The sequence below is a fragment of the Enhydra lutris genome, unplaced genomic scaffold (assembly GCF_002288905.1).
Source record: "Enhydra lutris kenyoni isolate GAN:26980312 unplaced genomic scaffold, ASM228890v2 scaffoldscaffold11, whole genome shotgun sequence".
NCBI classification, from domain to species: domain Eukaryota; kingdom Metazoa; phylum Chordata; class Mammalia; order Carnivora; family Mustelidae; genus Enhydra; species Enhydra lutris.
The window spans coordinates 28,232,777-28,246,226 of record NW_019154095.1 but is presented as its reverse complement, the minus strand read 5'-3'; the positions used below and the strand labels follow the sequence as shown (position 1 = coordinate 28,246,226).

At 36.3% G+C, this 13,450-nt stretch overlaps 1 protein-coding gene across 1 annotated transcript in view; it reads left to right on the top strand.

Annotated features, from left to right (window-relative positions):
* LOC111144543 (protein phosphatase 2 catalytic subunit beta) overlaps window positions 1-12,895 on the top strand; it is a 36,068-nt gene extending 23,173 nt beyond the window's left edge. The window contains exons 2-7 of the mRNA XM_022498869.1: window positions 705-914; window positions 2,475-2,648; window positions 5,559-5,648; window positions 5,763-5,924; window positions 7,439-7,557; window positions 12,200-12,895. Coding sequence (XP_022354577.1) covers window positions 705-914; window positions 2,475-2,648; window positions 5,559-5,648; window positions 5,763-5,924; window positions 7,439-7,557; window positions 12,200-12,272 — 828 coding nt within the window. The 3' untranslated portion in view covers window positions 12,273-12,895. The remainder of the gene's footprint in view (window positions 1-704; window positions 915-2,474; window positions 2,649-5,558; window positions 5,649-5,762; window positions 5,925-7,438; window positions 7,558-12,199) is intronic.
* The last annotated feature ends 555 nt before the right edge of the window (window positions 12,896-13,450 follow it).

Below are 13,450 nucleotides of genomic sequence, written 5' to 3'. Positions count from 1 at the left end.
TTAGTTTAGTCAGATATGGACATCCATCACCACAGTATTTTCATTTCCCACTAAAGGAACCCCTGTACCTCTTAGCTTTTATCCCCCAATCCTCTCAGCCCTAGGCAATTTTCTGTCTCTGTATATTTGCCTCTTCTGAACAGTTCACATAAATGGAGTCATAATATAAATGGCCATTTGTGACTGCCTTCTTGCACTTAGCAATGTTTCCAGAGTTGTGGCATGTATCAGTACTTTTTATTGCTGAATAATACTCCGTTGAACAAGTAACACCACATTTTATTTATCCCCTCATCACTTATTGGACATTTAGGTAGTTTCCACTTTTTAGCTATTATGAATAAAGCTGCCATGATCTTGTGTAAACTTAAGTTTTCATTTCTCTTAAGCCTATATCTAGGAACAGAATTCCTGGATCATGTGGTAATTCTGTTTAACGTCTTGAGGAACTGCCAGACTCTTTTCCACGGCAGCTGTACCACTTTGCATTTCCACCAACAGTGCGTGAGAGTTCCAATTTCTCCACATCCTCAGAAACATTTGTTACCTTTTAAATTTAGCTATCCTAATAATCAATATCTCATTGTGGTTTTAGTTTTATGATTTTCTAAGGCTCATTTCAGATGTCTTTTTTCCCAGGATTTTCTTTTACTGTGCAAGAAATGTTGCTTTTAATGATTTCTTTTTTTTTTTTTTTTAAACAGGCTAAGGAAATTTTAACGAAAGAGTCAAATGTGCAAGAGGTGCGTTGTCCTGTTACGGTGTGTGGAGATGTGCATGGTCAATTCCATGACCTTATGGAACTCTTTAGAATTGGTGGAAAATCACCAGATACAAACTATCTATTCATGGGTGACTATGTAGACAGAGGCTATTACTCAGTGGAGACTGTGACTCTTCTTGTGGCATTAAAGGTATGATGAATGAAATTCAATTTTACTTTTTTTTTCATGCTTTAAACTTCCAAAAGGCGAGGATGGCAGTATTGCATATCATCTGTTATATTTTATGATCTATTCAGTTTATAGCCCCTTGAAATATAATAGTTGGTTTTACATCTTGGAAAAGAGAGAGAAATGAAAATTATACATTCAATGTGACCTGCGTACTTCTGGTAAATCATTCCCTTAGATAATCCACAGCTGAAGTCTTGGAACCATCTTTTACTTAGGTATCCCTCATATACAGTCAATTTAATTCTTGCCTTGAGAAGTCTGTTATTCCTGTGTCTGTTTTTCTCTATCACACAATTCTGTCTGCAATCACTTCACAGCTTCAGTTACTGTAAAAAGTATGGGAGCTAATGTTGCTGATCCCTCCAAATCTGCCTTACGTATGCTTCAAGATTAAATCTCTGTTATTTAACACTTTCTTCTTACTACTCTTCTGTCCCGAAACTCTTCAGAGATTCCATGTTGCTGGTAGCTCAGACTGCTTGGCTGGCCCTTTGTAGTGTAGCCTGAATTTGCCTGCCAGTATTTGGTGGCATAAACTCTGTATCTCTGATCAGAGTTTCAGTGCTCTGCCTGTCTTCATTATTTCCTTATCTGATTTCCCCATAAGGTTACTCTGACTTCTTACCTCTTCTGCCAAGACTCACTTAAACCCTACATCTTTCTTGAAGCCTTCAACCACTTTAGCGTTATTCCTTCTACTCTGAATTACTGAGAAACTTAATTTCCCACCCCTTACATATATCACATAGTGGCTTATTACCTTGTATTATTTATGTCTCATATCTCCTTGATGAGATGAATACCTAAACAGAAGTCATGTATTACATTTATGTAGACCTGGTACCTAGCTTTAAACGTGAGCTTAATGTGGGGCACATAATGGATAGTTAATACATATAAACTGAAGTATGCATTTGCAACTTTTAGGTTAATTTGGTTTACAGAATTCTTACCAGACATATTCCTGACCAAATAGTATGCTGTAAGGTATGTCTTTCTGTTTTGTTACGAAAAGAAGACTCTAAATACATTTGAAATCTTGCTCAAATTTGGCAAAGGCCTGTTTTTGGTAGCAAATACAGTCTTTCTGTGGAAAATAAGAGGAGAGAGAAATTAGTATATAAGGGAATTTGTCTTAGGTCCAAATCTTTGGCTATCAGTATCCATTCAGCAGTAAGACATAGTGTTTTGAAAAGACGTAGAAGACTGGTGAACCTTTGGGATCAAGAGGATATTAATGACCAAGAATCAGATACAGTTTTGTTACAATAACATAGATATCAGTTAGTAAGTATTCCAGTGAGGGTGGTATAAATAGTAATGAAAATGATGGACTATAAATATTTCAAAGGTGAGTCAGTAATGAATGAGAAAATGTTTAACTCTGAATAAGAATTAGCATTTAATGTAACAGCACACAAAAGAACCATTTAAAAAAAAAAATGGGTCAGAAGTTAATGTGCTTAACACCAGTAAAAATATGCTTTATACCATGAATTTCTTTTGCTTTTCCTGCAGGTGCGTTATCCAGAACGCATTACAATATTGAGAGGAAACCACGAAAGCCGACAAATTACCCAAGTGTATGGCTTTTATGATGAATGCCTACGAAAGTATGGAAATGCCAATGTTTGGAAATACTTTACAGATCTATTTGATTATCTTCCACTTACAGCTTTAGTAGATGGACAGGTGGGTATGTGCTTATATGGTGGGTGGGGCAGAAATAAAAGTAAGAAAAGATTTTCTATTAGTAATTTAGGGTTTAGATTTACATGATATGATTTCTGCATCCCCTTGGCCTTCTCTACCTCTTTTCCTTATAATTAAAATTTCAGAATAGAGAATTAGGGTAAGTTTTATGTACATTGTGACCAGCAGATTTCCCTGTTGTTCTCAAATGTGTGTGTAAATATTTTTGCTAAGGAATTTGCCAATATGCTTTTCCTATTATAAATATCATAAATAAATGCTTAAGACCCTGAAGTACAATACTAGTGTAAGGCAAAGCTGTTTTTTTAAAACTAGCTCCATCCATAAACACATTGTTTGCTGGTTACCATTAATAACTTTTTATTCCTATTTTCATGGTAATTGCAAGCAATAATAATGTGTACTACATAAGAAGCACATGCTTTGTTTCCACCTGTAACGAGTATTATAGGACATACTGTAAAACATTCAAAAGTATAAGAAAATTGTGCAAGTTTCTATATTCGAGTTTCTAAGAGATAATCACTGTGAACGTGAACTGATTTAACTTTAATTATGAAGCATACAGTACCAGTAAATAACATGTGGTGCAAGTCTACAATTCCTAAACTGTATAAAAGCCTAGAATTGTCATGGGCATAATAGATCACTCATAATTTGGTTGTAGCCTTACAGTCCACATTTTCCCAGCCATGATATTGGACCCTGCAATAATTAATTTTAAAGAACAATATTTTGCCTAGACTTGGCTAAAATGAAAGAAAACAATGTGGACTTTAAGAGTTCACAAATTATTTCTTTTTTTTTTTTTTTTTTTTAAATTTTTTTTTTTTTTTTTTACAGCCAGAGATCAGGAGGGGGGGGAGGGGAGGGGGGGGGGGGGGGGGGGGGAAGCAGGCTCCCTGCTGAGCAGAGAGCCCGACGTGGGGCTCGATCCCAGGACCCTGGGATCATGACCTGAGCCGAAGGCAGAGGCTTTAACCCACTGAGCCACCCAGGCGCCCCTCACAAATTATTTCTAAATGACAGTGGAAGTACAGTGTAGACCGAAAGTTTTGGATGTAAACAGGGGTGAAATGCAAGGAAATACATAATCTCACATTTCATTTTGTTAAAAAAAAAAAATTAAAGGAAATGTGAAATATTTAACTCAATGGCCATAGTAAATAAACTTAATAGTATTAAGTTTATAATAAATAGTTTATTTATAAATAAATTTATAAATTATAAATAAAGTTTGTAATAAGTAAATAAACTTAAGTAAATAGCCATAGTAAAAAAAAAACTTAAAGGATTAAAGATAAAAGCATAAGGGGACCCACATACCAGTGCCATGGGGGTGTCCAATGGAGATATCATTGCCCCTCCGCCCCAGAGAGCTGGGGGTGGGAGGGAGGATGACAAGAACTAAAAACGCAAGACCCCCCCCAAAAAAAAAAAAAAAGATAAAAGCAGACGTGGAGGGGTGCCTGGGTGGCTCAGTTGTTTAAACATCCATCTCTTGATTTCAGCTCAGATCATGATCTCAGGATCCTGGGATCAAATCCCCAAGTCAGTCTCCCAGCTCAGCAGGGATTCTGCTTCAGGATTTTGTCTCCCTGCCCCCCCTCCCCCAAATAAATAAATCTTTAAAAAAGCACAAATGGATACCAAAAAATCACTAGGAATGAGAAATAAGGCATTACTATCAATATGGATCTGCTTACATATCACAGTAACAGGGCACAGCTTTATTGCAGTTGAAAAGATGAAATTTACTATAGCAAAATAGTTTTTGAAGAAATTAGGCCAATGTAAATAGACTACCAAACTTAGAAGAAATTGGAAAAGTAATCAGGTCTGGATAGTTTTCTGGGCAAATTCTACCAAACCTTTAAGGAACATAATTTATGTTCTAGAGCTTAGGAATGGAGAGCTTCAAAAGTATCATCTCACTAACCCAGATGTGGCAAGCACCAAAAAAATAAAACTAAATAATTAAGTAGTAAAATAAGATAACATTAATTGAATAAGGAAACTTATGCTGACTGTACTTAATCAGCAAAACATCAGAAACCTCATCAAAATCAGGAAAAAAATGCCCTCTGAAACTTTTGTATTACTATTCTCTCTGATCAGAACCCTAGAGGATGGGTCTGGGAATAGATATTTTATCCAAAACAAGCAGAAAAATTGTATTTTTCAGTTTTGTTTTAGAAATCCTAGCCAGTGCACTGAGCATTAAAAAGAATTAAAAGGTATAAACATTGAGAAGTTAATAAATATTTTTGCTAACAACATGATTTATGTACTCAGAGAAATATTTAAGAAAGCTGAAAAACTGTTTGAGCCAGTAATAGGATTGGTAGTATCCTTGCTGTTAGAGAAACAAAAAAATTCTATGTGTTAGCAAAAAGTATAATGCTGAGTCACAAGAATAGAGATCCCATTCACTAGAGAAGGGGGAAAACACTACACAAAATATTAGGATTATAAAGACAAAAGTATTTTAAAGTATTGTTAGCTTTCTCTAATAACGTGATTTTTGTTTCCTTTTTCATTGTATTTTATAAATTTTCCCCAGTGAATTTTTTTTTTAAGAATTTATTTATTTATTTGACACAGAGAGAGAGATCACAAGTAGGCAGAGAGAGGTGGAAGCAGGCTCCCCACTGAGCAGAGAGCCCGATGCAGGACTCAGTCCCAGGACCCTGAGATCATGACCTGAGCCAAAGGCAGAGGCTTATTAACCCACTGAGCCACCCAGATGCTCCTCAACAGTGAATATTATTAAACTTTATTTTGTAAAGCAAATCTATTAGGATTTATATTTTGTAACTATTAGTTATTTACTCTTCATTAACTTTCAGCATTTAATAAAGCTTTTTTTTTTTTTTTATTCACAAACAGATATTCTGCCTCCACGGTGGCCTCTCTCCATCCATAGATACACTGGATCATATAAGAGCTTTGGATCGTTTACAAGAAGTTCCACATGAGGTAAACTTAGTTTTAATTTTAAAAAGAAAGAAATATAATCACATTGTGGTTAAGCTAAATTAGTTAAACTTGACTGTTAGTAATTTATAACATGTACTTAATTTTCTTGGCCAGGGCCCAATGTGTGATCTGTTGTGGTCGGATCCAGATGATCGTGGCGGATGGGGTATCTCACCACGTGGTGCTGGCTACACATTTGGACAGGACATTTCTGAAACATTTAACCATGCCAATGGTCTCACACTGGTTTCTCGAGCTCACCAACTTGTAATGGAGGTATGTCTTTTTCCTAGGGGATGATGATCTTTATTTCAAATAAGTATATATCTCTGTAATAAGGCTTTGTGGAACATTCCTCCCTATTACCTAAATGAAATGAGAAAACATTGAGTTGGTTTTAGCAAATAGGGGAAAGTACTAGTTGGCCAGAGCAAAATTCTAACTCACTTCGGAAATTAATTTAGACATAGACAAAAGTTTCAAAAATACTATCAAAAAATCCCCTTGTATTCTACATTGATTCCTCAAATGTATTTTCATATTTTACTCTTCTGTCTCTGTCTTCCAGCTTCTCCTCCTCCACACGTTTCTTTTTCTTTTTTTAAGATTTTTTATTTATTGGGGCGCCTGGGTGGCTCAGGTCATGTCCTGGGATCAAACCCCATGTCAGGCGCCCTGCTCAACAGGAAGCCTGCTTCTCTCCCTCTCCCCCTGCCATGTTCCTTCTCTCACTGTCTATCTGTCTTTCTCTCTCTCTCTCATCAAATAAATAAATAATTTTTAAAAAGATTTTATTTGTTTATTTGACAGAGAGACAGTGAGAGAAGAAACACAAGCAGGGGGAGTGAGAGGGAGAAGCAGACTTCCCACAGAGCAGGGAGCCTGGTGGCAGAGCTCAGTCCCAGGACCCTGGGATCATGACCTGAGCTGAAGTCAAGACGCTTAAGGACTGAGCCACCCAGGCGCTTCTGAATTTTATTCTTTTAAATCAGGGAGTGACTTCAAGATGTTAGAGAAAACTTCACCCAGTTGAGGCAGGAAGAGTGAGAACATGGTTATTAATAAGGAATATAAATTCATATGGTAAAGATAAACCTAATTATATCGGTAATCATAAGAAATGTGAATGGTTAAAATTTTTTTACTTCCCTAAAATACTGAGACTCTGAATTAGATAATCAGAATTCAGCTGTTACTTGGAATGAATCTAAAACATAATGAAAAAATAAATAAAAATAAAACATAATGGCACTATAGACTAGAAGTAGAGGAAAAATGGTATATTGGTATATCAGTTAGATAATTATCCAAAATCCAGCTAATAATGTGCATCAGAATAGCTTCTGAGATAAAAAATGCATATAGAAATAAGAGGTCTTTACTGATGGAAGCTGGCCCAGGTGGCTAGGGAAGAAACAATTCCGAGTTTGTGTTTACCTAGTAATAGATTCAAAATATGTAAAGCAATAACTCATAAGGAAAAGTAAGAAATCTTCCATCTGTGTGGGAGAAATTTTAATACGTACCTGAGCCAAGAGCCGAAGCATAGATGTCAGTAGAAGAGCGCCGTTCCTGAGCTCCCGCCACAGTACCCTGGCCCAGCAGTGCAGTGCAGTATTCCGTGCGGGTGCACAGTGTTAAGGGTGGATACCATATAAGGGAGCAGAGAAGACTACATTTCCACCAACAATAATTTGGAATTTTTGAATTTAGTTTTCTAAACTGACCCATATCAAGATTACAATTTCATAGTGAAATGTTGTTTTGTGTTTTTTTTTTAAACATTGCAGGGATACAATTGGTGTCATGATCGGAATGTGGTTACCATTTTCAGTGCACCCAATTACTGTTACCGTTGTGGGAACCAGGCTGCTATCATGGAATTAGATGACACTTTAAAATACTCCTTGTAAGTAACTGAAAATTTTTTAAGTTGTATGTAATAGCTTTTAGGAAGAAAATTTTAAATGCAATTACTAAAATTGGAGGATTTCTGCTTCTGGAATAGTGGAATGAGGAACGTGGCAAACCCTTTCCCCAACAGAAAGTTATTTACCTGGAAGGTTATTTTAAATAATTATTGTAGGTTTTTTAATATTGTCTGAAATGCATACAGCCCATAGAGAAACACAGACTAGAAAATACACTAAATCTCAGTAATAGCCAGAATCTGTGGATCGGGCTCAATATAACCTGTTCCCTCTCCGTCTTTCCAGATCCCATGTACAGAAACGGCTCCACAGTCATTCTACTCTGGGCCCTGCTCAGACTTTTTCCTGGGTTTAACCTTTAAACCTTTGTTAACTAAACAACAGAGTTATTTAGAGGTTCCCTCTGGGTGGGCATAAGCCACTTTTACTGGTCAGAGGTTGTGCTCCAGCCCCCTTGGTCATTGAAATTTTAGGGCTCACCCTAATCCAGTGAACTCACTGGGAACAGACGTGGCTAGAAGTTGCTATCAGAGTAGAAAGAATACGTATTTTGGCTCACAATTCAATGAAGCATACTAATACCTTGGATTTTCCTTGTTTGATTAGTCCTTAGAGGGTGCAGCCTTAAGGATGCACATAATGTCATTTTCCAAACCATCAGAGATGTGTGTGGCTGGGATTTTAAGCCTGGCTTCCTAGGAGTTGCTCCTGGGTCACAGTAACTTGATCAGTATTTGGTTGGAGATTGTGTTTAAACTCCTGGTATCATTGAGGGTTATATACCCTTTTGTTGATTAATCTATGTTTCAGTTTCCTAGGGCTGCTCTAACAAAGTACCACAAAGTGGGTGCCTTAACGGAAATTACTCTCACTTGTGGAGGCTAGAAGTTTGAAATCAAGGTTTTGGCAGGGTGATGTTTCTTGTAAAGGCTCTAGAGGAGAATCTTTTCTTGCCTCCCTCTAGCTTCTGGTGGCTCCTGCAGTCATCACCCCAGTCTGTCTTCACATGGCACTCTCCCCTGTGTGTCTGTTTCTTCTTTAATAAAGATACCATCAGATTGATGGGGTGCCTGTGTGGCTCAGTTGGTTGAGCATCTGACTTGATTTTGACTAAGGTCATGGTCTCGGTCATGAGATGGAGCTCCATGTTGGGCTACATGTTGAGCATGGATCCTGCTTGAGATTCTCCTCTTCTCCCTCTGCCCCTTCCTGCTCATCCTCTCTCTCTCTCTCTCTCTCTCAGAAGAAAAAGAAAAGGATACTACCTGAGTAATTTAGGGCTCAACCTAATCCAGTAAGACCTCACCTTAACTAATAACATCTATAAAGACTTTATTTCCAAATAGTGTCACATTCTGAGATTCTGAACTGACACGAATTTTGGGGGTAAACTATTTGACCCAGCATAGTCTGTGTGTGGCTTAGGAATGTTTTCAAGAATGCCCCAGATGCTCCTCTAATTGTTCCTGTGTGGGTATAGCTAATATATGTGCACAGTCATCTTGTCTCCCAGTAGTGACTGTGATCCCAGGAAAGCTTTTCTTTGCTCTTTTTTCTGTTACATTTCTTAAAAATTCAGCTATACTACAAATACATCCATATTGTTTTTGCACCTATATGTAGCTGGTTTTTAAATCCGTTAAAAAGATGCAGTTATACTGTCATTTACAGTTACTGTCGTGTACATGTGTTTAATAACTTGAATCCAAAGGAAGAATATGAAGAAGATAAAAATGAGAAGTTAATGTAACAAAATCTGTACACACTTGCTCTTTCTCAGCTTCTTTAAGGGCATGAGATTGTATGAAAAAGTAACTATAACAATGTATTTTGGGGATTTTAACATCAGTAGCAAAAAAAATTAAGAAATGGAAAGCAACTTACTATGTAGAAGTAAATTTCTCTAAATTGACTGGAATTTATAAACCTGCAGTAGAATTAAGTTGTGTATTGTAAATTCTCAAGCAACCAATAATAATTTAGAAAATAACTGAACTTATTAAAGGAGTTTAAATGGCACACTAGAAAATACGCTTTTAATAAAAAAGCAGTTGAAGTGGGAACCAAGAAACAAGACAAAAAAAGAAAAAATGGCAGGTATAAATCCAGTCATGTCAATATTAAATGTGAGTGCTTTAAGTAATATAATCAAAAAGGCAAAAATATTAGATTGGTTTTCTTTAAGATCCAGCTTTATATATCTACAGAAAACATAATTTAGATTAAAAATAAATGGGTTGAAAGTAAATTAGATGAAAAATATACCATGCTAACAGCAACCACATGACTTGAACTAGTTATACTAATAATTAGACAAAACAGATTTCAAAATAAAAATTGTAAATTAGACATAAAGGCATTTCACAATGATGAAAGAGTCAAAGCATTAGGAGTATATACCAGTTAAAACAACACACTTAACTGTGGAGCAAAAATGAACAGAATTGAAGGGAGAAATAGACAATTTAAGAGTTGGACTTTATTATGCCACTTCCAATAGAAGACATGAGAAGTACTGTAACTTAACATTTATGGGACATTACACCCAACAGTAGCAGAATACAGTTTTGTCAAATGCACATGGAACATTCTCTAGGATTGACTTTATGCTGGGCTATAAACCAAGCCTCAGTAAACTTAAGACTATTGAGGGGTGTCTGGGTGGCTCATTCAGTTAAGTATCCAGCTCTTGATTTTAACTCACGTCATAATCTCAGGGTCACGAGATCAAGCCCCATGTTAGGCTCCACACTGGACCTGGAGCCTGCTTAAGATTCTCTCTTTCCCTCTGTTCCTCCTTAAAAAAAAATAATATTGAAGTCCTACAAAATATGTTCTCCAAACACAATGGAATGAAAATAGAAATCAGAAGTAGAAGGGAAACTGGAAAATGTATAAGTATGTGGAAATTAACATACTCCTAAATGACCTGAATCAAAGAATAAATCTTAAGGGAAATTGAAAACACAAAGTGCCAGAACGTAGGGGAGACAATGAAAGCAGTGTTTGCAGGGAAGTATATAACTGTAAGTGCCTATATTAAAAATCAGGTTTTAGAAAGATCAAGTCAGTAACCTAACTTTACATTTTAAAGACCGTAGGAACAGAACAACAACCTAAACCCAGTGCAAACGAAATAAAGAGGGAATAGATGGAAAAAATACCAAAACCAGAAGTTGGTTCTTCTCAACTAGACTAGCCAAACAAAAATCAGTGAAGATTCACATTACCAAAGTCACTGCAGACCTTACTGAAATAAAAAGAATTACAAAGGAATACAATGTATAACTGTCTGGCAACCAACTAGGTGACTTGGATAAAATGGACAAATTCCTAGAAAGACAAACTGCCAAAATTGAGTCAGAAAATCTGAATAGACTTGTAACAGGCGAAAAAGTTGAATTAGTATTTTAAAACTTCCTACAAAGAAAAGCCCCCAAGCCCGGTTGACTTCACTGATGGAATGACTAAAAGTTTAAAAAGGAATTAACACGAGTGTTTCACAGAGAGAATAGAATAGGAGGGATCATTTCCCAATGTATTCTTTGAGGTCTGTATTTCCCCAATACCAAAATCAAAGATAATTTAAGAAAATTACAAACCAGGGGCACCTGGGTGGCTCAGTGGGTTAAGCCTCTGCCTTCGGCTCAGGTCATGATCTCAGGGTCCTGGGATCGAGCCCTGCATCGGGCTCTCTGCTCGGCGGGAGCCTGCTTCCCCCTCTCTCTGCCTGCCTCTCTGCCTACCTGTGATCTCTCTCTCTCTCTCTCTGCCAAATAAATAAATAAAATCTTAAAAAAAAAAAGAAAGAAAGAAAATTACAAACCAATACTCTTTATGCTTATAGTTGCAAAAATCTGCAGCAGAGTATTAAAAACTGAATCCAGTAATATGCAAACAGACTTATACACAGTGACTAACTGTGATCTATCCCAAAAAGGCAGAGTTGGTTCAAGATACGAAAAATCAAAGCAATAAACTGTTGGACAGAAAAACACATGATCATCTCAGTTAAGCCAGGAAAAACATTTGTCAAAATCCAGCACACTTTCCTAATAAAAATACTCATCCTGATAAAGGTCATCTACAGAAACCTCACAGCTAACACCATTTTTTTTTAAAAGGTTTTATTTATTAGACCATAAGCAGGAGGGGCAGAGAAAAAGGAACAAGAAGATTCCATGCCAAGTGGGGAGCCTGACACAGGCTCCCCTGGGATCGTGATCTGAGCCTAAGGCAGACACTTTACCAACCAAGCCACCCATGCGTCCCTAATAACATCATTCTTAATCATGAAAGACTAAATGTTTTTCCTCTAAAATCTAGAACTAAAAAAAAAAAAGTCCATTCTCACAGCTTTCATTCATCTGATAATTATACTGCAAATCTTTTCTCCCAGGCACTGAATCAGACATTTTATCTGCTTCAGTTTTCATTGTGGCTCTGTGAGATAGTTTTACGGAAGAACACACCTGCAGTGACTTGCCCAGGGTTATTCCAGTCCTAAACATAGCAAAAGTGGGGAAATCAGTACCACTCTATTACAGGGTCTTACTCTTCTTGGATTTGCTTTTAAATTCAAATCCTTTAACTACTTCCTTGCTTCTTTTCCATTTATAGCCTTCAGTTTGACCCAGCACCTCGTCGTGGAGAGCCTCATGTTACCCGGCGCACCCCCGACTACTTCCTGTAAATTCCTCCTGGGAAAAACCTGCCTTTGTATGTGGAAGTATACCTGGCTTTTAAAAATATATATATTTAAAAACAAAACAAAAAAAAAGCAACAGTAATGTATGTGTTTCTGTAACAAATTGGGATCTCTTTTGGCATTAAACCATATCATGGACCAAAATGTGCCATATTAATGATGAGCATTTAGCACAATTTGAGACTGAAATTTAGTACAACACTATGTTCTAGATCGGTCAGTCTTAACAGTTTGCCTGCTGTATTTGTAGTAACCATTTTCCTCTGGACTGTTCAAGCAAAAAAGGTAACTAACTCCTTCATCTCCTTTTGCACTTACTTGGAAATTTTAGTTATAGTGTTAAACTGGCATGGATTGGTAGAGTTGGAGTTTTATTTTTAAGAAAAATTCACAAGCTAACTTCCACTTAATCCATTACCCTTTATTTTATTGAAAATGTATAGTTAAATTAACTGAAGAAAAGATTCTTGGGAGTATGTTGTCATAACATTTAAAAAGGTTTCCCTTCATTTAAATTACTGTTTTCTGTTGATCTGCATATTCTGTGTACTTGTCATGACAGTGCTTGCATCCTCTTTGGTGTACTGAGCAAATAAACTTTCCATTTTAAACAAAAATTGGTTTACTGTGGTATGCTTTAAATGAAAAGTTCTATTTTGACACTTGATATAAAGCCTCTTAAAAAATAAATCTTGACCTGTGATAAACAGTTGTGTTGAGATAATTTATTTGCAGTGTTTTTGTGTCAGGCTTATATTCAGAAGAAAACCTCAAATAGTAGGCTGGAAAAGTTTAGAGCATAAAAACCATTTTTATTTCTAAATATTTTAGTAGGTAGTTTGTATTAATGTATTCAAGTATGTAGTATATGCTAAAACTGTAGAATGTTCTATAGCTAGGAAGAATCTTTTAAAAGCCAAAATACATTTTGTCTTTATCCATTGCTCTAGAAATAAGAATTAATCTCCAAAAGAGAGTTTAGTAGAAATAGTAAGTAATAAATAGCTCCATTACTAATATATAATATAAATTCCAAGGGGGGGTGGATATAGAGTCAGTGTTAAGGGTGAGTGTTGGAGGGTGGAAGACACGAGAAAAAATTAGACTTTTTAAGTCTTTATAGAAGAAAACAAAATGGTAGACTAAATATCTCAATGAGAATG